At 43.1% G+C, this 26,219-nt stretch overlaps 1 protein-coding gene across 1 annotated transcript; it reads right to left on the bottom strand.

Annotated features, from left to right (window-relative positions):
- On the bottom strand, positions 1–26,219 carry TEKT1 (tektin 1). The gene is made up of 8 exons (XM_033184852.1): positions 26,110–26,219; positions 24,587–24,793; positions 13,378–13,543; positions 10,039–10,167; positions 9,364–9,507; positions 7,011–7,233; positions 772–968; positions 1–254 (listed from the first exon to the last, which is right to left on the bottom strand). The coding sequence occupies exons 2-8, from the start codon at positions 24,774–24,776 to the stop codon at positions 47–49; spliced, it is 1,257 nt and encodes a 418-aa protein (XP_033040743.1). The 5' UTR covers positions 24,777–24,793; positions 26,110–26,219; the 3' UTR covers positions 1–46.

Raw genomic sequence — 26,219 nt, 5'->3', positions numbered from 1 at the left:
TACTGTTTACAATGTGGTTTAATGAGAATTGGAACTAGCCCTACTATTAGCAGACAGCATCAGGGCGGAGGCCCCCGGCCCAGACCCCTTGGTCTTCGCCGTCCCGGAGTGGGATGGACTTCCTCATCTGCATACACAGCACTTCATCAATATAGATGGTGTTCTCTTTGACCTGGATCTCCTCCTGCAGGGCAAGCTGTCTGCGATGCAGCCCTTTCAGCTCAGACTGCGCTTGGGCTAAAGTTTCCTTCAATCTGGGAGAAAAGGAAGAACAGAAGAGAATCATTTCTCTCTATGCATTGCTTTTTCAAGGGAAAGAATGTTCCCCAGTGTTCAGTGCAGGAGCCAAATCGACATGTGCTCTTCCCCTTTCTCTCTCCTCATGAAGACAGAGATCTCATTAATTTTAGAATAAAATGCATACTGAAAAGGCCCTGGAAAAAAAAAAAGAGAGAGAGAGAGATTTCAAATTGGTGGCCACAGGCCAGATTCATGACGTTGACACCTTATGAAATGCTGATGTTTAAAACTGCAGATTTGACCTAAACATCTGGATGTGGGCTTCTGTAGAATCATTCAATATTGGGATCCATTTTCTCCAAGTCAACAATTTTGGCGGGAGGTGGTGGAGACTGCCCTGTAGCGGGGATTCCTCAAACATTACAGAGCAGGCTGGCTTCATTCAGCCCGCTGGTCACTACCTAGCCTCTGCTTGAAATCCAAGTTGGGATTGAGACCCTAAGGCCCTCTGCCCATTGGCTGCTAACCTACCTTGCAACGTTGTGGGTGATCTCTTGAACCTCCTTCATTAGCCTGTATTGTGCAACGTCACGACACAGCTCCACGTTCGGCCGGTGTGTCCTGGTCTCCAAGCGCGTATGAGCCACCTTGGCTGGCCCTTCTTGGTCAAGGATGGCTTTTTCAAGAGCTGTAATATTTTTCTCCTGGGAAGCAATCTCTTCCATGACCTTACAAAAAGGATTAGAGTAGGTAAGGCCAAGCTGTGCTCCTCAAAACTCAACAGCTGACAGCAGATGCATTGTGATCACGTAAGTTAGGAAAAGGGAACCTCGGATTTCTTCTTAAGCAGCATGCCAGAGTGAGTCTGATCTCTCTTCCCTAAAGCAGTGATTGCTGGTGGGCAAGGTCACTCACCCAGACTTAGAACCTTATGGACTCAAGGGACAGGACGGGCCATTGTCACCTCATCTACCCACAGAAGAATGCCCTCAGCAAAGTCCTGGCCAGCGTGGGGATCTCACTGCTGCTCAAAGCCGCCTGCTCGCCTTGGTACAGGGTACCTTTGTATCGTGAGCAGAAAGCTGCCTATTTCCTCACACTCCTATCCTGCTAGCACCAGCTCTGTCCTCTGGAAGCCTAAGGAAAGCAGTTCGGTCTGAGTTTGGTTGTTATGTTTGAGTGACTTTATGCACAGAAAAAGACTACTTTTAGGCCAGGTGCAATGGCTCACGCCTCTAATCCCAGCACTTTGGGAAGCCGAGGCAGGCAGATCACGAGGTCAGGAGTTCGAGACCAGCCTGCCAACATGGTGAAACCCCATCTCTACTAAAAATACAAAAATTAGCCGGGCATGGTGGCACACACCTGTAATCCTAGCTACTCAGGAGGCTGAGGCAGGAGAACTGCTTGAACCCGGGAGGCGGAGGTTGCAGTGAGCTGAGATCGTACCACTGCACTCCAGCCTGGGCGACAGAGTGAGATTCTGTCTCGAAGAAAAAAAAAAAGAAGAAAAGAAAAGAAAAAGGCTACTTTTAAGTTACTTGGTTTTAACAAAATTAATATTTAACTGGTTTAAAATGTATTTCTTCATGAAGCATTTTTTTAAAAAACTTGTACATCTACTTTTGCAATATACACAAAAGTAGGTAGACTAAGGCACCTCGTATATCCACCATCAGTTTGAGCAATGAGCAGTATGTGGCCAATCGTGCTTCATCTATACTGCTGTCCATCAGCTTCGTTATTTTAAAACTAATCCCACATATTATCTCCTTTTAGTTAAATATTTCCCTTAAATATTTGAGTGTATTTCTAAGCATAAGGATTCTTTTTTTTCTTTTGACATAACCACAATGCCTTTATCACACCGAAAAAAGAGACAAAATACTTATTCTTTAATATTATAATAATATTTAGTGATGAAATTTCACCAGTTGCTTCATATATTTTGGTAGAGTTGGTTTGTCCAAATTATATCCCAATGAGGTCCAGAAATTGCACTTGACTTTCTTAAGCTTCTTTTTAAACACTCCTTAAGCTTTTCATAAGTCCAGTTCTATTTGTTTTTAAATTTTTAAATTTAGCAGACATTAGCAATTACTTTACGCTGATTTTGACTAATAATTGCTCCTACTTCAAACTTACCTAAAGTCCTTTGAATATTTATTTAAAGCAGCATTTATAAATTTGATATATAACTTTTTAAAAGATTTGAATTATCTTAACAAATAAGACCTTCTGGAGTTGTTAAATAAATTTGTCAATCTAATAAATTAGTGAAAAACGATGATGCTTTAAATTCTCTTAAATATTCTAATGCTATCTTCAAATTTAAATTTTCAACTAAAACTATAAGGTTAAAACAATTATGTAATTATATATTTTAAAGAAATTTTTTAAAAACAGTCCAAATCTCTTAAATTTTACAAATACCTTAACCATCCAAAATACACAGATAACAATCCACTTATAATAAAACTACTACTGCTGTGAGTGAGATCAAGAATCAGCAAACTATGGCCTATGAACTAAATCCAGTCTGCAGTCTGTTTTTGTACAGACTGAAATAATAATTTTTTTTAGGTAATAGTTTTCATTTTTTTAGAGCTGCTTTAGGTTTAAAGAAAAATTGAACAGAAAGTAGAGTTCTCATATGCTTTCTCCCCCCTACCTAGGTTTTCCTTATTATTAGCATCTTCCATTAGTGTGGTACGTTTGTTATTAATACAATTGATAAGCCAACATTGATATATTATTATTAACTAATGTCCACAGTTTACATTAGGGTTCACTGTTTGTGTTGTACATTCTATGGGTTTTGTTTGTTTGTTTTGTTTTGTTTTTTGAGACGGAGTCTCACACTGTCGCCCAGGCTAGATAGCAATGGCATGATCTCAGCTCACTGCAACCTCTGCCTTCTGGGTTCAAGCGATTCTCCTGCCTCAGCCTCCCAAATAGCTGGGATCACAGGCATGCACCACCACACCCAGCTAATTTTTGTATTTTTAGTAGAGACAGGGTTTTACCATGTTGGCCAGGCTGGTCTTGAACCTCTGGCCTCAGGTGATCCACCCGCCTCAGCCTCCCAAAGTGCTGGGATTACAGGCGTGAGCCACCACACCCGGCCGATTCTGCGGGTTTTGACAGATGTATAACTACGTGTATCTACCTTTACAATATCATACAGAATATGTTTTGCTGGCCTAAAACCCCCCAGGCTGCTCCCATTGATCCCTCCTTCCTTCCTCCACCCACCCAAACCCTGACAACCATTGATCCTTTTCGTCTCCATAGTTTTGTCTTTTCCAGACTGTCATATAGTTGGAATCATGATTCATATCCTACAGTATGAGTTTCAGATTGGCTTCTTTCACTTAGCAATATGCATTTAAAGTTCCTCTCTGTCTTTTCATGGCTTGATAGCTCACGCCTTTTAGTGCTGAATAATATTTCATTGTCTGGATGTACCACGGTTTATCCATCCATTCACCTATCTTAGCTGCTTGCAAATTTTGGCAATCATGAATAAAGTTGCTATAGACATTCATATGCAGGTTTTTGTATGAATATAAGTTTTCAGCTCATCTGGGCAAATACCAAGGAAGGAGATCGCTGAATCCTAAGTGTGTATGTTTAACCTTGTAAGAAACTGCCACATTCTCTTCCAAAAGGACTGTACCATTTTGCATTCTCATCAGCAGTGAATGAGAGTTCCTGTCGCTCTACATCCTCAACAGCATTTGGGGTTGTCAGTGCTTTGGATTTTCTGTACGTGCAGAGGTGTTGTTGTTTTAATTTGCAATTCCCTAATGACATAGGATGTTGAGCATCTTTTCTTGTGCTTACTTGCCCTCTGTATATCTGTACTGGTGAGGTGTCTGTTTAGATCTTGTGTTCATTTTTTAGTTGGTCTGTTTTCCTATTGTTGAATTTTAAGAGTTCTTTGTATATTTTGGATAATAATCCTTTATCAGATATGTGTTTTGCAAATATTTTCTCCCAGTGTGTGGTTTGTGTTTTCATTGTCTTAAGCGTTTTTAAATTTTTAAATGGCTGGGGAGAAAAACAAAAGCAGAATATTGTCATGTGAAAATTACATAAAATTAATTTTTAATGCCCATCAATAAAGCTGTATTGAAACACAGCCATGCTTATTCATTTATTTATTATTGCTTCTGAACTACCATGGCAGAGTTAAGTCATGGTGACACACTGTATGTGATGTTCTCATGGCTTTGCACTGTTGCCCAGAGCACTATAAATCACAATGACATGTTTATAACTTGACAGTTTTCCAACCGTGTATCACCATACAGTGATATCTTATTTTATTTTATTTTTATGTTTTTTTTTTTTTTTTGAGATGGAGTTTCGCTCTTGTTGCCCAGGCTGGAGCGCAGTAGCGCGATCTCAGCTCACTGCGACCTCCGTCTCCTGGGTTCAAGCGATTCTCCTGCCTCAGCCTCCCAAGCAGCTGGGATTACAGGCGCCCACCAACATGCCTGGCTAATTTTTTGTATTTTTAGTAGAGACGGGGTTTCACCCTGTTGCCCAGACTGGTCGTGAACTCCTGACCTCTCAGGTGATCCACCCACCTCGGCCTCCCAAAGTGCTGAGATTACAGGCATGAGCCACCACGCCCGGCCGTGACATCTTATTTTATTGTTTTATTACCAGTGTGTCTTTGTTTCTGCTCCTTAGCCTCTTCTCTTCCTCTCTTCTCAGTGCTCTCCCCTCCTCGCTCCTCTCCTATCTCGGATCCATCTTTCAAGGCCTATACTGAGTTCTTATTCCACCAGGAAGCCTCTGCAGTATTCCTTGGCTACCATCATCATCATCATCATCAATCAACTAATTTTTATTATTTATATGTATGATATTATATGTTAATCATATATGCAAATTGTATGTGTGTGTATGTGTGAAATGTATACATGCCAGGCACTGTTCTAAATATTTCATATGAGTTGTCTAACTTAACCCTGGCTGGAGAAAACTATTGTTTCTTCCCATTTTATCAAGGAGGAGACTAAAGAACAGGGGCTGGCTGGGCGCGGTGGCCCACGCCTGGAATCCCAGCACTTTGGGAGGCCGAGGTGGGTGGATCACGAGGTCAGGAGATCGAGACCATCCTGGCTAACACGGTGAAACCCCGCATCTACTAAAAATACAAAAAATTAGCCGGGCACGGTGTAGTCCCAGCTACTCAGGAGGCTGAGGCAGGAGAATGGTGTAAACCCGGGAGGCGGAGCTTGCGGTGAGCGGAGATCCGGCCACTGCACTCCAGCCTGGGCGACAGAGCGAGACTCCGTCTCAAAAACCCTGCTTCAGGGTCTCCCTAAGGTCCCACGGCAAGTGTTGAAGCCACACTTCAAACCCAAGATGTCTGGCTCTGACATCTACCGATTTCCACTAGGCTAGTCTACCTCTCCGTTTGCTGAATATTGCAGTTTCACCCTCGATGATACTCTGGTTTCTCCTGCACATCACAGAAATAAATCTTGTCCGCAGCTGGGCTCTGAGCTCCGGGAGGGAGTGTTCAGGATGTGGCAACAGGACAGGGATTCAGGGGCTGAGAAGGCCTGGGCTCCACTCCCACGCTGCCGCTTTGGGGCCCTTCCCCTCTCTGTTTCAGCTGCACCAGCAGTAAAGTGTAGGGTGGGCTGCCAGGGACCTGCTGAAATGGGTAGCTTGAAATCCACCAGTGTGGGAATATTTGTACTACAGATATCGACAAATTCTACAGGAAGGACCCTAATCTGTAGAATTTGCCGATATCTGTAGTACAAATGCTCCCACATTGTATTTGCAGTACAAATACTAACCCCCTCTGATATGGTTTGGCTCTGTGTCCCCACCCAAATCTCATCTTGAATTGTAATCCCCACATGTTGAGGGAGGAATCTGCTGGGAGGTGATTGGATCATGGGGGCAGCTTCCCCCATGCTGTTCTCATGACAGTGAGGGAGTTCTCACGAGATCTGATGCTTTAAAAAAGTGGCAGTTTCCGGTGCACTCTTCCTCCGGTGCACTCTTCCTCCGGTGCACTCTCTTCCTCCGGTGCACTCTTCCTCCGGTGCACTCTTCCTTCGATGCACTCTTTCCGTCTCCTGCCGCCTGGTGAAGAAAGTGCTTGCTTCTCCTTCACCTTCTGCCGTGACTGTAAGTTTCCTGAGGCTTCCCCAGCCATGCGGAACTGTGAGTCAATTAAACCTCTTTCCTGTATAAATTACCCAGTCTTGGGGAGCCCTTTCCAGTGGTGTGAAAGTGGACTAAAACACCCTCTGAGGGCCAGTTTACCAGCACAACACTGGATAACCAGGAGAAACGACCGGCTAGAGTCCTAAAGCTACAGCCGGTTTGGAGAAACTGGCTGCATTAACTCCTGTAGCTTCAGAGCCCTAAAGGACATGTGAGAGCATGTAGTCCATTTCTATATTTCACATACGGAGGAATGGCAACTGGAGTGGGAAGACAGCCAGGCACAAAGCTGCAGCCAGCCCCTAAGCCTCAGGGTTCTGCCCTCTGCATTTGTGTTCTCTGCAACAGTGAGTGAAAATGGAGGCCCAGAGTGGGGCAAAGTCCCACTCCAGTCTTCAAAAATGCAAAGCCTGCCGCTAAGCTGGAGAGATAGGAATGACCTTTACCCACAAGTTAACCCAATATCCCAAGCCCAGAATTCTAGCGGTCTGGCCCAGGGGACATTCTTGTTTTCCATGGTGAAACCTCCTGAATCTGCTCTTCTTCCATGCTCCCTCAAGGGACCTCACCTTGGCCAGATGAACAGCCAGCTTGTCCCTGGCATCCTTGGTATCCTTCAGCCCATTCTTGAATGCCGTGTCCACCACATCACACTGCTTGCGCAGATCATTGGCTGTCTGGGACAGGATTCGATCCACCAGGGCTTTCAGCGTCAGAGAGTTGTTTCGCTGCTTGTCAGCCTTCTCCACATTGGTGCTGGAGAAGTCCAGCCAGTCTTCCAGACTCACGGAGCTGAAATAGACCCCACGCTTTCATTCACAGCATATTTCGGGTGGGGAAGGGCTTGGGGAAGGGGAACGAGCTACACCTACCTCTCACCAGAAGTACCTAGAACATTTCCCTATCTCTAGGCAGAGCAAATAGTGGTCTGTCAGTATCAATAGCTGTCCCTTTGGGCAACCTTCCTACTCTGGCATTGGGCTGGCACCTTATAGACATTATCTCATTTAATCCGCATGATGGCCAGGAGAGCTAACTTTCCAAATCCCCATTTTACATTGAGGGGAACTGAGCTCAGAAAAATGAAGTAACTTGGGTGAGATCGCTCAGCTAGAGATAATTTGAGCATCAAAATAAATACTAATGTGACAGATTGTAATACACTGAATAAAATAGAAACCATCCATCTATATAGATTAAAATAAACAAGTGAATAAATTATTAGTTTGAAGAGGAACTGTCTTCTGGAACGACACTGATGAACTTCAAAATAATGTTACTTGGAAGAAACCAGACACACACACACATCTAGCATATAATGCTGTTTAATGAAAAGCAGGCGAAACCACCCTATTAGAAGTCAGGAAAGTTATTACCTTCAGGATGGAGGGAGGGACTATTGATTGGAAGAGGATAGGATGATAGGGATGGTGATAATGTTTTCTTTCTCGACCTTGTGGTGATGTGAGACTTGTTCAGTTTGTGATTAGAGGCAGCCTCTGAGATGGCCCTTAGTGATCCCCCCTCCTGGTGTTCATGCCTTTGTGTAATCGCCTCGTCTTGAATATGGTATGAATTTATTGACTTGCCTCTCACAAATAGAAGGTTGTCACTTCTGGGATTAGGATATAAAAAGACTGTGGCTTCTGTCATCGGTTCTCTCTCTCTCTCTCTCTCTCTCTCTCTCTCTCTCTCTCTCTTTCTCTCTTGGATCACTCATTATGGGAGAAACCAGTTGCCATATCATGGGACATCCCCATGGTGAAATTCACAAGGCAAGAAATCAAGGCCCACCATCACCCACAATCAGGTTGGAATTGGACCCCATCTGGGCCAAGCCTTCAGATGGATTGCAACCCTAGCAGCTGGCTTGACTACAGCCTCAGAAGACATCGAGCCTGGGGCACCCAGTTGAACAGGGCCTGGCTTCCCCACCCACAGGAACCATGAGATAATACATGTTTATAGTCTTAAGCTGCAAAGTTTTGGGATAATTTATTATACAGCAAAAGATAACTAACACAACGAGAATGCTTCGAACTTGTGCACTTTTCTATATGTATGTTTTATTTCAAAAAGAAGGTTTTAAAAATTAGAGTGAGTTAGGCTGTGATATAATGTTAACTGAAAAATGCAAATTAGATGTCACAGAAAAGGTACATAGTATAATCTCATTTTTATAAACTAAACAAGTTTAACCATATGTGTATGAGTGCATACGTACATATGTTTGTGTGAACCTGCAGCTAACACCAGTTATCTCAGTGGATATAAAAATGGAAAGGGATGGCCGAGTGCAGTGGCTCACGCCTGTAATCCCAGCACTTTGGGAGGCTGAAGTGGGCGGATCACGAGGTCAGGAGATGGAGACTATCCTGGCTAACACGGTGAAACCCCATCTCTACTAAAAAATACAAAAAATTAGCCGGGCGAGGTGGCGGGCGCCTGTAGTCCCAGCTACTCGGGAGGCTGAGGCAGGAGAATGGCGTGAACCCGGGAGGCAGAGCTTGCAGTGAGCCAAGATCGCACCACTGCACTCCAGCCTGGGTGACAGAGTGAGACTCCATCTCAAAAAAAAAAAAAAAAAAAAGAAAGGAAAAAAAAGGAAAGGAGAAAAATTCACTTGCTCTTTATACATTTTTAGATTCTTTTACTTGTTAAAAAGATGTATAGATAACGGAATAAATTGTTTTAGTCTTTAAAGGTTTAAAGGTTTGATGTCAGACTTTCTTAGTTATTGGGCATAACCTGGAGGATCGGGAGCCTCTGGGCCCAATGTCAAGGTCACCATTCAGCACCGCCCTTTTCCCAAGCCCACCACCTCCAAGCTCAGCCAGCTGCAAGGACGAGTCACTAGGTATTGCCTGTCTGAGAAGCACTGGGACATCACCAGGAGGGAGGAAGACGGCAAGGCCCACTCACTTTGGCTCAATCCTCACGGCGTTCTCAGAATATCTGATGTTTGGTGAGTTGTTGTTGAGTGAGAAGCAGATATCATCTATGGTCAGGGCCACAAACTTGTCCTTCAAATCCTTCTCAAGATTGTACTTGGCAGAGCGGTTCATCCTGAAGGGAGAAAGTAAACTGGGTTTCTGCCTCTGGAGTGCCCAGGTGGCACCCACAGGTCCTCGGGGAGGTCCTGGAAAGTGAAGCTGCAGCTAGGTCTGGTGCAGGATGACGGTACTGCCCCACTCCGCCTCCCATCACCCCAACACTCATACACCATTTGATGCCCAGTGACAAATCAACATGACCAAACGTGGACTTGGAGATCCCCCCTTCTACTGTGACACTTTCCAGTGTCACCACTGCAGCCTCCTGTGTGTGAGGGGTCAGCCTCGCCAGTGGGCTCCAGCGCCCTCCAGTTTATAACCAGGGTGAAGTCCAGCTCCATCCCCACCCTTACCAGAGGGCGGCTGCCATGTATGAGGGATGTGGCCAGCTCTTACCCTGAGTGCTAGGGTGATCTGGGGATACAAAGTGGGAGTAGGAGTGTTAAACCCCTTTCTTTCTGTGCCATGAAGCCCAGCTTTTGTGGACACTGCCTCTTCTCAAAATTCCCAGTGGAGATGTGGAAGGCAGGCCGAAGAGTCATACCGAATCTGCTCGGAAGCCTCCTCCAAGGTACGGGTCAGCAGAGCCATAATGCCCCGGATGATCTCAGCCTCCTTTATCAGCTCATGCTCCACTGTGTCGTGCACCAGGTCAATGCCAATGCGTTTCTCCCTGGCAGGGGGAAAGGCAGCCAGTCAACCAACATGTGCAACACGAGGTGACTCAACGTTGGCTAACGTCTGCACACCCAGAGCTACCTGCACAACTGATTTGAGTGTCACCTGATCCATCCGATGAGGCAGTGGGTGACAGGTATTAGCTGGTGTCTATGTGACTTCAAAATATCCAAACACAAGGAAGAAAAATTGATTGATGACTGGTCACTTGGTCTGAAACATGCCAAATGGACTTTTTCCTCTCTTTTTCTTTTCTTTGCATTTTTACAAATTATACTTTAAGTTCTAGAGTACGTGTGCACAACGTGCAGGTTTGTTACATATGTATGCATGTGCCATGCTGGTGTGCTGCACCTGTTAATTCATCATTTACATTAGGTATATCTCCTAATGCCACTCCTCCCCCCTCCCCCCACTCCATGACAGGCCCCATTGTGTGATGTTCCCTGCCCTGTGTCCAAGTGATCTCATTGTTCAGTTCCCACCTATGAGTGAGAACATGCAGTGTTTGGTTTTCTGTCCTTGTGATAGTTTGCTCAGAATGATGGTTTCCAGCTGCATCCATGTCCCTGCAAAGGACATGAACTCATCCTTTTTTATGGCTGCATAGTATTCCATGGTGTATATGTGCCACATTTTCTTTATCCAGTCTATCATTGATGGACATTTGGGTTGGTTCCAAGTCTTTGCTATTGTGAATAGTGCTGCAATAAACAAACGTGTGCATATGTCTTTATAGTAGAATGATTTATAATCCTTTGGGTATTTACCTAGTAATGGGATTGCTGGGTCAAAAGGTATTTCTAGTTCTAGATCCCTGAGGAATCACCACACTGTCTTCCACAATGGTTGAACTAATTTACACTCCCACCAACAGTGTAAAAGTGTTCGTATTTCTCCACATCCTCTCCAGCATCTGTTGTTTCCTGACTTTTTAATGATTGCCATTCTAACTAGCATGAGATGATATCTCATTGTGGTATTGATTTGCAACCAAATGGACCTTTTTTCCCAAGAAGAAGAAAGTTTAAAATAATAATAATAGATTAAAGACCTGTTTCCTTCCTTGATCCTCATTCAGTATTTAGACAAACAATTGAATATAGAAAGATGTTTTAGGGTGGGCGCAGTGGCTCACACCTGTAATCCCAGCACTTTGGGAGGCTGAGGCGGGTGGATCACCTGAGGTCAGGAGTTCGAGACCAGCCTGGCCAACATGGAGAAACCCTGAATCCACTAAAAATACAAAATTAGCCGCAAGTGGTGGCGCATGCCTGTTATCCCAGCCACTCAGGAGGCTGAGGCAGGAGAATCACTTGAACCCAGGAGGTGGAGGTTTCGGTGAGCCGAGATTGCGCCATTGCACTCCAGCCTGGGCAACAAGAGCGAAACTCCGTCTCAAAAAAAAAGATGTTTTATAGTAATAATAACTATTAATAGTAATAACACCAATAGTAATATTGCCTCTGCCAATGAGCACTTACTCTGTGACAGGCATTGTGCTAAGCTTTTTATAAACATTCTTTCTTAGCCCTTTCAGGTACTGATGGGGAAACTGAGTTTCAGAGAGATTAAGTGACCTACCCAGTGTCACGGAATTGTGTATCACTTGCGCTTCTAGCCATGATGCCGTCCTCCTCCCAAACTGACCCTGCTGCACGACGTTTTGCTCTTTTTCAACCTGCATGATAGTGCTTGGAAAGGAGGTTCCCCTACTCACTAGTTGCGTGCCTTTAGTCACTGTGTAACCTACCTGTGCCTTGGTTTCCTTTTCTGTAAAACAGGGATCATTATTAGTACTTCATAGGATTGTGGCACAGTACGAATGAGCTGTAAAAGTATAAGTTACAGTACCTGGCACATAGTATATGCTCAATAAACTTAGCAGCCTCTACGTTATCATTATCTTTAGGCTTAGACTTGAGCCAACTGGGTGTTGAGCTCTGTGATGAGCTGCTATTTCTCTGTGCTGCATAAACTTTCTAAATCTGGCTGGAGAGACTGCTGCCTGGTTCCTGCAAAGGGTCCTGGTTAAGCTTACGGAAAGAATAGGGCTTTCCAGGAAGACGGGGGCATGGTGCATTTGAGAAACTGCAAGTAGCTCCCCACACCTAAGCGCATCCTGCTATTGGGAACGAGATACGGACCCAGAGAGGTCACTGGGGGCCCTATCATGATGAACCTTGGTTTGCTAAACTGAGAATCTTAAAATTTATCTTGAAGCCATTGGGGTTTGAAGGATTCTAAGCATGGCGGTGACCTGGAAAAATCTGCATTTGGAAAAGTTCACTGAACAGCGGGTGTGGAGGGTGCACTAGATTATAGGGGACTATGCTAACAGCAAGAAGACCTGTTAGAGCACTCCAGCTAGGGCTGCGGCAGGACCCAGGTCCGGAAACCAGCATCACCCCAGAGTAGAAAGGATCATTCTACTCATTGGATTTATAGGAGGGAAACACTAATTAAAAGCACCTTCATATAGTGCTGTCTGGATTACAAAGTGCTTCCGTGTGGCTCTGCATGGGAGAGACATACTATCCCCTGGGAGTTGTACTGTCTGTTCTCACCTTCTTCCTTGGAAACAGAACCCCTGGTTTTTTAGCTGAGCACCTGGCTGCCCAAAGTAAAGCCAATCATATCCCAGCTTCTGTTGGTGTGGCCATGTGATTAAGTTCTAGTCAATAGGATGCAAATAGAAATGATGAATACCAGACCCCACTTACTCCTACTTGCTGGAATGTAGACACAATGGCTGGAGCTCCAGCTGCCATCTTAAACCACGAGGTAACATTAGGAGTGAAAGCCATGTGCAGTAGAACAACAAGATAGACGAAGCCTGGAACCCTAAAACTGTGGCCCACCCCTCCAACCCTGGACTGATTATCTCTAGACTCTTTAAATGTAAGAGAGAAAGAAATCGTTTTCTTTAAATTAAATGTCATTTTAGAGTTTTCTCCTACCCACAGCCAAACCTAGTCCTAATATATATTTGAGTTGAGTTACTCAAGAGCAGAGTTGAGGCATGAACTAAGTCCAGTGCCCCTTGCACTGTCCAGCACCAGGGGCATGCCAGGATAACTTCAGGCTCTAAAAGAACACCTGCTCAATTGCCATTTCTAACTCACCATCGCGCACAGCCAGCATTTACTACCCAGCATCTCGTTTGTCACAACACGTGAATCATTTGAAGGACCTTCGCTCCTACCTGTATGCCAGGCACGTCTCAGTAATGTGCAAGGGCTCTTTCAAGCACTCCAGGGCTTTTTCCAATCTGATCTTATATAGGAGTAGATCATCGGTTACATTCACAAGCTGCTCAAGTTTGTCATCTAACTCCTTCTTCCAGAACCGGACTTCCTCGAGTCTCTGTTCTGAAGCACACAGGGAAGTTACACCAGGGTTAATCTATCCCAAGGTAGCTAACATTTGAATTAGCAACTTGAGGATTGTTGTAAAACTACCTGTGATATGCTCTTTTCCTCTTAGCACTGTGCTACTTGGGGCATCTTTTCATCTTTATAAATGTTTATTTGCAGGAAGGAAAGGAAGATACATTTTCTTACAGTCCACATCAAATGTGTCATTCTACGCTCACTAGTTCTTTGGTGCCTACTGTTTTTAATAACTTTTAATTTCATCAAAGATATAAATGTGTGTTGTTTGAAAAGTCAAATAGTATCACAAAGAATTGAAACTCTCTGACCTGTCCCCACCCATGCCCACCTTCTGGGGGAAGCCACTTTAAACACGCTTATCACTTCTTCTGACATTTGCTTATACTGCTATTCACTCATTATCAGTTTTGATATTATATGTTGATTTCCTATGATGAAAGATAATGATTTGCCCTTAACCAACTCACACGACATACTTCCATCTCCCAATATAGTTGTATCACCATTTTGTTAAACAATAAATAAGTAAACTTATTGTTTATTTACATTTTATAAATATATAAATGTTATTTACACCTGAGCCCTATCATACACTGTGATAAATTTCTTATAACATTTTCTGTTTTGGGGAGGGGTTAAAATGGCATTTTTGCTTCACTTTCTTTTTTAAATGATAATTAAAGACAGATTTATTGGGCACTATAAGTAAAAAATGACTATACTGGGAAAACTATATGTTATACATATATTTAATTGGTAATGAGTAGTTTGGCATTTGAATCTTAAACGTCATAATGTACTGCTTGTATTGTAGTGTCAGTTTCCACTTCCATAAACTGACTCTGTTTTTAAAAAAATGTTATTGTATATATTTGAGGTTTACAACATGACGTTATGAGATAGCAAAATGGGTAGCATAGTGACTGCTTCACTTTCTTTATATTATTAACTTTTTCTCAATATGCCTTTAATATATTCCAACCCATGAAGTAAGCTATCAGTTTTCTTTCTTCCTTGGAGATATCTCTCCTAGAGCATCTTCTCCTGCTGCAATCTTCTGCTGGATTCGTTGCTCTCTAGTTTGCTGTGTAGCTATCATCCTATGACTTTGCTTCCAAGAATCCCGTTCATTCTTCTTGTGTTGCTGTCCCGTTTCCTGGATTGTTTTCTTCCTCTTCCTTGATTTACTCTCTCAGTATGCTAACGCATATCCTTCAGTAACTTCCTAAGAAATAGATGCATGTGAGGTAAAGTTTTTGAAAACCTGCAAGTCTGCAAATGTCTCTATTCCACCCTCACCATTTCATTCTCTTTGGCTGTGCCCTGAGTTACAGTTCGTAACTCTTTTTTATTTAGAATTGTGACTGTGTCCCCCTATTTCCTTCTAATTTCCGGAGTTTCTCTTGAGAAGTCTGATGCCATTGTGATTCCTGATTCTTTGTATGTGACCTGTTTTTTCCACTCTGAAAAATTTTAGTCATCTTTCTATTTTCCTAGTGCCCTGAAATTTCACACTGGTGTCAAACTTATTTAATTGTTGTGCCACATGCCAGACATACCCTTTGATATGGTTTGGCTCTGTGTCTGCACCCAAATCTCATCTCGAGCTGTAATCCCCACCTGTTGAGGGAGGGACCTGGTGGGAGGTAAATGAATCATTGGGGCAGTTTCCCCCATGCTGTTCTCCTGATAGTGAGTGAGCTCTCCTGAGATCTGATAGTTTTATAAGGGTCTCTTCCCCTTTCACTTTCTCTTCTCTCTCCTGCCACCATGTGAAGAAGGTCCTTGTTTTCTCTTTGCCTTCCACTATGATTGTAAGTTTCCTGTGGTCTCCCTAGCCATGTGGAACTGTGGGTCAATTAAACTTCTTTCCTTTATAAATTACCCAGTCTCAGGTATTTCTTTATGGCACTGTGAAAATGGAGTGATACAGAGAATTGGTACTGGAAGTGAGGCACTGCTATAAAGATAATCTGGAAATGTGATAGTGACTTTGGAGCTGGGTAACAGGCAGAGGTTGGAACAGTGTGGAGAGCTTAGAAGACAGAAAGTTGTGGGAAAGTTTGGAACTTCCTAGAGACTTGTTGAATGGTTTTGATCAAAATGTTGACAGTGATACGGACAATGAAGTCCGGCTCAGGTAGTCTCAGATGGAGATGAGGAACTTACTGGGAACTGGAGCAAAGTTCACTCTTCTTATGCTTTAGCAAAGAGACTGGCAGCATTTGGCCCTGCCCTAGAGATCTGTGGAACTTTGAATTTGAGAGAGATGATCTGAAATGGGAACTTACGTTTAAAAGGGAAGCAGAGCATAAAGGGTTAAATAATTTGCAGCCTGGTCATGCCGTAAAAAGAAAAACCCATTTTGGGGGGAGGAATTGAAGCCAGCTGCAGAAATTTGCCTAAGTAACAAGAAGCTGAATGCTAATTGCCAAGACAATGGGCAAAATGTCTCCAGGGCATGTCAGAGATCTTCACAGCAGCCCTTCTCATCACAGACCCAGAGGCCTAGGAGAAAAAAATGGTTTCCTGGGGCAGGCCTAGGGCCCTGCTTCCTCATCTTCTTTTTAGATACAGGATCTCACTCTGTCACCCAGGCTGGAGTGCAGTGGTGCAATCATAGCTCACTGTAACTTTGAATTCCTGGGCTCAAGAGATCCTCCCACCTCAGCCTCCTGGGTAGCTGAGACTACAGGTAGACATTACCACACCCACCTAATTTTCTTATTTTTGTGGAGGCAAGGGTCTCTCTATGTTGCCAAGGCTGGTCTGAAACTCCTGGTCTCAACTGATCTTCCCATCTTGGCTTCCCAAAGTGCTGGGATTCCAGGTATGAGCCCACCATATCTTCTCCGTTTTCTCTAAATACTCTTTCTGAAACTCCTATTAGTTATTGAGCCTCCCAGATTGATCCCCCAATTTTCTTGTCTTTTCCTTGCTGTTATTTTTTTGTTGTCCTTTTTTCCCACTTTCTGGAGATTCTCAACACTTCTTTTGATTTCGAAGATTTTCCTGCTCTTATATTCTTAATTTCTAAGAACACTTGTTCTCCAAATGTTATCTTTTTTAAAGACTCCTCTGAATGTCCCAAGGATGCAATCTCTTCTCTAAATTCTTGATGGATTTGATAGTATATTTCTTCTTTTTCTCTATGCACTGTCTGTCTGCTGAGTTTCTGTGTCTTTGATTATTTGTTTTGGTGTCTGCCATGTTAGTGGCTTTCCTCAGTTATTTGGTGATCATCTGATTTAGACCGAGATGCTAAAGTGCTACCTGGAAATGCTGTCTACAGGGACAGTGCTTGTCAACCAGAATGCTTTACTGTACAGAGTGATCAGGTAAGACCCTGGCATCTTGCTGGAGAATCCTCAAATGTTAATATCTATAGATCTTTCCTTTTGGGCCGGTTACTTTCTACTTTCTCTACAGAGAAGTCCTCCAGTCTCCTTCCTGAGGGTAGAAGCCTGGCTACCAGTGTCCTAGGAACCAGCTGGAAGAATTACTATGTACACATAGGAATGAATGAATCACTAAGTAGACATTCATTGAACCCTTTAACCTTTAACCTTTTACCTTTTACTGGGGTGAGGGAGAGCCAGAGTGAAGAGGAAGCTCTTTTTAAAGACTTTCAACCAATCTTGTTTCTGGTTCTATCCTGACCCTTCAGCTTCAGAAGTAATTGGACGCATCCAGTTTTGAGCACTGCAAGATTTCTGTAGCACGAATCAACTGGCTTCTTATTGTTCTCTACCCACCCTGACTCTGCAGTCCCTAGGTCTGTTACCAGTTGACCTTTGCTTTCTAAAATCTTGATTTCATCATTTGTTTACTGTTGCTTCCTCTTTAACTCTGTGTGTGTGTGTGTGTGTGTGTGTGTGTGTGTGTGTCTCAATCTCTCTTATGCTTGGGGCATAGCTTTATTGTTACTTGTTAGCTTTACTGTTATTAATTCTTTACTGCTATTTTGTTGCAATTCTAAAAGGAAGAGAAGACAAACCATGTGCTCAATCCACCAGGTAGATTGGCATCTTCCCATTGACACCTTGTAACTGATTTTCACCTCCACTGTGTACCCTCCACTACCCTACTGGACATCTCTTATCTCAAAGGTCACCAATCTTCAAGTCACCAGTCCAAATTTATTTTGGCTCAGCTCTCAGCCTCTTTGACATTTAGACAACCACTGATACAATAGAAGACTTCCTCGCCTGTGAAACCTCATTTTTTGGCTTTCATAACCTGGGTCTCTTCTTTTTGTCCTTCCACCTGAACTTCTGTTCCTCAGCTCTTCTCTTGGTCCTCTTCAACTCATGTGCCCTTTTCTTCTCTTTCAATACATTCTTTGGGTAATTTAATCTACACTCATGGCTCCCCTTACCCATCTTTATGTGATTACCTCCAGATTTCTAGCGTTACCTCTTAAATTCTAACAGGCTACTCACTGAACTGAACCTTCCAAATTCAAGGTCTTCCTCAGGCTTGGCCCTGCCTCATCTCCCTCTCATCTTCATCATGCTGCTCTTCCTCACGTACTCTATACATCAACTTGGACCTCTCTACTCATTCCCCATAAATGTCACACTCATCCTGCCTTTATTATTTTGTCCAAGCTATCTCCTTGACTTCTGTTGTTAAAATTCATTCATAAATCCAACATACATATTATCGAGCACCTTTTCTCTCCATCTTTACTGTCATTGCCTTCATCTAGGCCAGCAACTTACAGTAATTTTAGTTACTTGTCTTTTTACTTGTGTTTTGTCTCTCTTGCATAGTAGAATGTATCAGTCTTTTTTTTTTTTTTTTTTTTTTTTTTTTTGAGATGGAGTCTCGCACTGTCACCCAGGCTGGAGTGCTGTGGCCGGATCTCAGCTCACTGCAAGCTCCGCCTCCCGGGTTCACGCCATTCTCCTGCCTCAGCCTCCGGAGTAGCTGGGACTACAGGCGCCGCCACGTCGCCCGGCTAGTTTTTTTGTATTTTTTAGTAGAGACGGGGTTTCACCGTGTTCGCCAGGAGGGTCTCGATCTCCTGACGTCGTGATCCGCCCATCTCGGCCTCCCAAAGTGCTGGGATGACAGGCTTGAGCCACCGCGCCCGGCCGTATCAGTCTTTTTCAATGTTCTACTCCTAAGCATCTAGCACAGGGTCAGACCTATTTGAAGGATGAATGAATGAATGATTGAGCTCCGGTCCCATTAACCAGGATAGGGAACTACAGAAGCAGAAGCAAGCTTTGAAGGACAGTCATGAGTTCATCTTGGGATATACTTATTTTGAGGTGCCTGAAGGAATCTAGGTGGCAATATATAGCAAGTAGTTCTCTATTTCCCCAAAAAGTTCTCATGAGAAATTAGAGCTGAAGATTTCTATTTGCAAACCAATAACACAAAGAAAATAGTGATAAAATTTCTAATGAGGTCATCAAGAGAGATTGCATAGAAGGAAGAGAAGAAAAAGCTAAGAAGACCAAGAACAGAACACTAAAGAACACCAATAGGAAATGAATGGAGAAAGAAGCATCAACAATAGAGAAGAGGAAGAAATGGCCAGAGAGAAAGGAAATGAATTGGGAAAAATGTGTGCCATAGAATTCTAAAAGTAACTGGACGCATCCAGTTTTGAGCATCCAGTATTGTAGAGAGGTCAAGTTGGATGAACACTAAGTGAGCGTTAGATTGGGAAATTGAGCAGTCATTGGATGTGACCAGTTGGAAGTGATTTGCCCTCTCCTCCAATTTGACGGTGCTTTATTGGTGCCACTTATGGAATGAATCACACTGTATCCTGGGTATCCTGTACTGGACTCATCTCTACTTTCAGACTGCAAGCTCCCCAAGGGCAAACACTAGTCTGGTGTATCTGTATCATCAGCACCAGCACAGGTACTTGCAAGTTATTTTTAACTTCTTATTGAAATATCAAAAACCTACAGAGGAGTACACATATCATAAAATCATAAAATTCAATGTATTTTCATAGTGAACACACACATATAACACAGACCCAACTCAAGAAACAGAATATAACTGGCATCCTAGGAGGTCTCTCATGACCCCTTCCAGTTCCTATCATGCCACACACCACGGTAGACTTCTAACAGTATAGATTAATTTTTCCCTTTTATTTGGTTTGCTTTACTTTACATAAATAGAATAATACGGCATGTACTTATCTGTGTGTCATTTATTTCACTCAACATCTTACTAAGTTTGTAAGAGTCATCTGTAGTGTTGTGTATAGCTGTAGACCACTCATTCTCTCTGCTGTAAAGTATAGCATATTTATCCATCCTACTTTTGATGAGCATGTGGGTAGTTTTACTTTGGGGCCATTACAAATGGCACTCCTTTGGCCACTGCAGCATATATATTTGGTAAACGTATATTCCTATATGATAAAACTCTAAAGGTAGAATAACCAGGTGAAAAGTAGGCATATCTTCAACTATAGTCAATACCGCCAAAGCTTTCCAAAGTGATTATAGCAATTTATATTTCCACCAGCAGAGTATGACAGTACCAGTTGCTCCACATCCTCTTCCCTCTCCTTTCTTCTTGTTCTCTTCCTTCTTTTTAATTGTAGCCATTCCATGGCTGTATAATGGCATCTCAACTTGATTTTAATTTGTATGTCCCTGATGACTCATAAAATTAGAGCACTTCTTCACGTGTTCATCGGCTGCTTGAATGTCCTCACTTGTAAGGTGTCTATCAAGGTTTTATACATTTGTTTATTATCTGTCTTTTTCTTTTGTACTTTTTTTTTTTTTTTTTTTGAGACGGAGTCTCGCTCTGTCACCCAGGCTGGAGTGCTGTGGCCGGATCTCAGCTCACTGCAAGCTCCGCCTCCCGGGTTCACGCCATTCTCCTGCCTCAGCCTCCTGGGTAGCTGGGACTACAGGCGCCGCCACCTCGCCCGGCTAGTTTTTTTTTTTTTTTTTTTTGTAGTTTTTAGTAGAGACGGGGTTTCACCATGTTAGCCAGGATGGTCTCGATCTCCTGACCTCGTGATCCACCCGTCTCGGCCTCCCAAAGTGCTGGGATTACAGGCTTGAGCCACCGCGCCTGGCCTTCTTTTGTATTCTTAAAAGTTCTTTATATATTCTGGATATGGATTTGTTAGATACATATATTGCAGACATCTTCTCCTACTCTTTAGATTGCTGTTTAGCCTTTTGATGAGGTGTTTTTGTTAAACAAAAGTTCTTCATTTTAATATAGTTTAATTTATTGTTTTTCTTTTCTATGAATGTCTCTTTTCAGTCCTGCTTAAGAATAAGAAATCTTTGCCTTCTCCAAGTCATAAAGATCATAAAGATATTCTCCCCTAAGTGTCATAGTTTCACCTTTCCCGTGTAGATATACACTCCACTTAGATTTGCTGGTAGGTAGGTAGGTAGATAGATAGATAGACAGACAGATAGATAGATAGAAAATATGAGGTAGGGGTTGGAATATCTTGTTTTTTTTGAGATGGAGTCTCGTTCTGTCGCCCAGGCTGGAGTGCAGTGGCGTGATCTCGGTTCACTGCAACCTCCGCTTCCCAGGTTCACGCCATTCTCCTGCCTCAGCCTCCAGAGTAGCTGGGACTACAGGTGCCTGCCACCATGCCCAGCCAATTGTTTGTATTTTTAGTAGAGATGGGGTTTCACCGTATTAGCCAGGATGGTCTCGATCTCCTGACCTTGTGATCCTCCCACCTCGGCCTCCCAAATACAGGCATGAGCCACCACGCCCAGCCAGGATATCATTGTTTTATATGAATATCTAATTGCCAATTAGAAAAGGCTCTCCTTTTCCCATTACACTGTAGTGTTGCTTTGTCATACTCAGATGAATGTGTGTGGGTTTGTTTGTGGACTCTGTCATGTTTCATTGGTCAACAGGTCTATCCCCACTTATACTTTGCTGTCTCAATTACCATAGCTTTGTCACAGCTCTCAGTACCTATGGTAGAAGTCTTCCAACTGTGTTCTTCTTTAAGATAGTTGTGCCTATTTTTTTCTTTTCTTTCTTTTGAGATGGCTTCTCACTCTTGTCGCCCAGGCTGGAGTGCAGTGGCACAATCTTGGCTCACTGCAACCTCCGCCTGCTGGGTTCAAGCGATTCTCCTGCCTCAGCCTCCTGAGTAACTGGGATCACAGGTGCGTGCCACCATGCCCAGCTACTTCTTTTATACTTTTAGTAGAGACAGGGTTTCGCCATGTTGGTCAGGCTGGTCTCCAATTCCTGACCTCAGGTGATTCACCTGCCTCGGCCTCCCAAAGTGCTGGGATTACAGGCATGAGCCATCGCGCCCAGCCTAGTTCCTATTCTTGATGCTTTGCATTTCCATATGAATTTTAGAAGCAATTTGCCAATTTCACCATAAAACCTGCTGAGATTTGCATTGAATCTATAGATTAATTTTTGAAGGGAATCAACACTTTTAAATACTAGGTTTTCCAATCCATTAACTCATAAATCCCTGCATTTACTAAGAGTTTCTTTAATTTCTTGCAAAAATGATTTTTCAGTGCAAAACACTTGCACATCTTTTGCTAGATTCATTCCTACATATTTGATTTTTTTAATGCCTAATGGCTAATTTTTAAAATGATTCAGTGAATCAATGAAGGTTCACTTTTTCCCCCATATATACTGAAACACAGTATTGTGAAAATGAATAATGCCTTCTCTCTTTTTTTTTTTTTTTGAGACAGAGTCTCGCTCTGTCACCCAGGCTAGAGTGCAGTGGCGTGATCTTGGCTCACTGCAACCTCCATCTCCTGGGTTCAAACGATTCTCCTGCCTCAGCCTCCTGGGTAACTGGGACTACAGATGCGTGCCACCACACCCGATAAATTTTTTGTATTTTTAGTAGAGACAGGATTTCACTGTGTTAGCCAGGATGGTCTCGATCTCCTGACCTTGTGATATGCCCACCTCATCCTCCCAAAGTGCTGGAATTACAGGCATGAGCCACCACACCCGGGTGCCTTCTCATTTTTAACACCTACCTATTATTATTTAGAATAATATTTAGAACAGGCCTATCTACAGGGTGGTATCAATGTAAGGGTCAACCTATAAGGAGAGCCTAACATCTAACGTTGCTGACCTGAAGGTTTAGTTTATTGGAAATTAGAAACTCCAGTCCTCAGACCAGGTTTGATCCATAAATGTGTTTGAACAGCTGACCCAGTGTTATAAATAAATTAAATCAGTTACCAACATTGAAAACGTGAATAAATTCCAGCTTTCCAGGTTTTCTTTGAAAAAAAATCGAACAATTAGGCAACACTGGGCCCATGTTCTTTCTTGGAAGAAATGGGTTGAAATCGAGTAGCAGCTTCCTCCTTAGATGGGGCACATGTTCTCCAGGTCCCCACAGTCTCTACTAAACCCTAATGCCTTACACCCAACCCCTATGCTACCTGCTTGGTCCCTATAGATAGTTGAGTTGGTGACCCCTGGTTAATCCCTTTTTGGCATTTACGAGATATTGGTTGGTTGTTTTGTGTTATGTTTATTTTTGTTTTGATTATTTAAGGACACTAGCTTTTGTTTTAATGTGCTTTCCTGAGATCTTTGCTAAAGAACACTATCTTTTAAATACTGTGTTAGGCCAGGTACAGTGGCTCACGCCTGTAATCCCAGCACTTTGGGAGGCCGAAGCAGGTGGATCACCTGAGGTCAGGAGTTCAAGACCAGCCTGGCCAACATGGTGAAACTCCATCTGTACTGAAAATACAAAAATTAGCCAGGTGTGATGGCATATGTCTGTAATCCCAGCTACTCGAGAGGCTGAGGCAGGAGAAGCTCTTGAACCTGGAAGGCAGAGATTGCAGTGAGCTGAGATTGTGCCACTGTACTGTGGCCTGGGTGATGCAGCGAGACTCTATCTCAAGAAATTTAAATAAATATAAATAAATGCTGTTTTAAGTAAGGAATTGCCAAAAGGAAATGACTCTTCTTTTAAGACTCAAGTAAATGTTCTTCTCTAGAAAAACTTTTCCAGTGTTTCATGTCTACTCCACCCCTGTCTTTTTTCCCCCACCCCAGCACCTATCTGTTTATACAACTATCCCTTGGTATCCTCAGAGGATTTGTTCCAGAATCCCTGACAGATACCAAAATCCATGGATGCTCAAGTCTTTTATACAAAATGGTGTAGTGTTTGCATTTAACCTATGCACATCCTCCCATATACTTTCCTTTTCTCTTTTCTTTCTTTCCTCTTTTTCTTTCTTTCTTTCTTTCTTTCTCTCTCTCTCTCTCTCTCTCTCTTTCTTTCTTTCTTTCTTTTCCTTCCTTCCTTCCTTCCTTCCTTCCTTTCTGTCTTTCTCTCTTTCTTTCTTCCTTTCTTTTTCTATTTTTTTTTAAGAAACCGGGTCTTGCTGTATCACACAGGGTGGGCTCTAACTGCTGGACTCACGGGATCCTACTGCCTCAGCCCTCCAAGTAGCTAGGACTCCCAGCAGCTGCTACCACACCCAGCCAGTATACTTTAAATCATCTCCAGCTTACTTATAATACCTAATACAATGCAAACACTATGTAAATAGTTGTTGAATTGTATTTTTTCTATATGTATTTTTAATTGTTGTATTGTTATCTTTTATTGGTTTTTTTCCTAAGTATTTTGGACCTACAATTGGCTGAACCCATGGATACGAAGTGCTGACTGTATTCTGATGATTAATTTTTTTGTCTTTATGCTCTTTAAGCTAAAAGCCCCTAAAAAGCAGAGATTCTGATCATTCGCTGTGATATGCCTCGTGTGTAGTACACAGATGCCCGTAGATGCTCAATAACTGTGCATCAAATCAACAAATAAATGAATGATGGGTGGCTGAAAATCAGACTGGGTTACCTTGTGTCTAAGGGCAGTGAACTTAAACATAGAATCTGGAGAATACACTCGATTTTCTCTAATACGCAAGAATAATACGTTGCCACACCTGAACATGACACTATGGCTAAGCTCATCAGCCTCATCCTAGCATGTTTGCGAATATGCCAAGCATGTTGTCTTACCTAGTTTCTTGTTCACATCACTTTGAGATTTTCTTGTGGTCTTTTCAATTTCATCCACAAGCCTCTGGCTTTCTGCGACCAGGCGTTCCGATCGGGACCTTTGGGCATCTGCTCTGTGGTACTGGTTCTTGTTAGCAGTGTGCCACTCTGAGGGCAGGAACTTGGGCGGAGGTTGTAATAGTTTAGCCATTTGAGGTTTCCAAAGTCCTGATCAGAAGTAGACTCTTTTAGATTAAATGAAAGCAATTTGTCCTTTTTATGTCAATTTTTATTAAAGCATGACATACATACGGAAAGTTGAATAAATCATAATCTGTACACAAAATGAATCCATCTGTGTAGCTGGCACCCAAACCAAGAAACAAGCATTACCAGCATCTCTAACCTCTTCCCAGTTACTCCACCTCAAGCCCCTCAGGATAACCAGTATCCTGACTTTTAACACTACAAATTCGTTTTGCTGTTTTTGAATTTAACATAAATGGAATCATACAGTGTGTATTATTTTGTATCTGACTTCTTTAACTCAACAGTAGAATTGCAGGGTCATGGAGTAATGTTCTGCCAAACAGATGAACCCAGACATGTTTTCTAGGAGAAGAAGAAGAAAGAAGAAAGAAGAAAGAAGAAAGAAGAAAGAAGAAAGAAGAAAGAAGAAAGAAGAAAGAAGAAGAGAAGAAGAAGAAGAGAAGAAGAAGAAGAAGAAGAAGAAGGCGGCAGAGGACGAGGAGGAGGAGAAAGAGGAGGAGGAGAAGGAGGAGGAGGAAGAGGAGGAGGAGGAGACGGAAGAGTAGGAAGAGAAGGAGGAGGAGGAGGAAGAAGGAGGAGGAGGAGGCAGAGGAGGAGGAGGAGGAAGAAGAAGAAGAGGAAGAAAGAAGGAAGAAGGAAGAAGAAGGAAGAAGAGAAGAAGAAGAAGAAGAAGAAGAAATAATGTGACATGTGTAAACTGACAACTGAGTATCGAACCTGTTAAACATGTAAAAGAATCTAAAAACTTTCAGGACAAAGGAAAGGAGAGAACAGGAAGGGGAACAACACAGGGGAAGCCAGCTGGCAAAGGCTGTCAGCAATGGAAACACTAAAATTACCCACTTCATCTCCATACAACTCTGATGGACCGTGAGAACTGCCTTCCTCAGACAGGGCTGAAATCTGCCCCCAATTCCAACTCTACCTCAAAGTCTGAGCCCCTGCTCTTAGGGGCCTCTGGATCTCTGAAGCCTTCACATATGTAAAGATGAAACTGGAGTAAGATCTTGACCAGGCTGAGAACCTTGTCCCACCCAGTCCCCTCAGACAACATGGAGTTTCTCCACTTCTTCCTAGTCCAGTCCGTTTTATGACTGCTACCAAATTTATCTGAGTGTGGAGCCCAGCATTTAACCCAAGACTCCTGGATAAGTCTGAGTAGCCCCCAGAGAGGTGGGGACCTAAATTAGGGCTCATCACCACGACATAAGGATTTGGTTAGGCGGGGAGGGTTGCGGGTGGGGATCGGTGGGGTAGCGTCAAGGTTTACTTACCTCAGCGCCACACAGAACCACTTCGCAAGCTCGGGATGGGAGCCTCCTTACCCCAAATGGAGCTTCCAGCTCTTGCAGAACAAAGAGGTAAACATCGCGGTCTCCATGAC

This window comes from Trachypithecus francoisi, unplaced genomic scaffold (genome assembly GCF_009764315.1).
Source record: "Trachypithecus francoisi isolate TF-2019V2 unplaced genomic scaffold, Tfra_2.0 Lachesis_group20, whole genome shotgun sequence".
Lineage (NCBI taxonomy): Eukaryota > Metazoa > Chordata > Mammalia > Primates > Cercopithecidae > Trachypithecus > Trachypithecus francoisi.
This window is presented reverse-complemented; position numbering and strand designations above follow the sequence as displayed.

Excerpts from the sequence above, each read along its gene's own strand:
- TEKT1 (XM_033184852.1), bottom strand. The coding sequence starts at position 24,776 with ATGGCTAAACTATTACAACCTCCGCCCAAGTTCCTGCCCTCAGAGTGG. Across the intron at positions 7,234-9,363 it reads GCCGTGAGGATTGAGCCAAA|CTCCGTGAGTCTGGAAGACT; the intron begins GTGAGTGGGCCT and ends GGTCTATTTCAG. Across the intron at positions 255-771 it reads ATCACCCACAACGTTGCAAG|ATTGAAGGAAACTTTAGCCC; the intron begins GTAGGTTAGCAG and ends CTTTTCTCCCAG.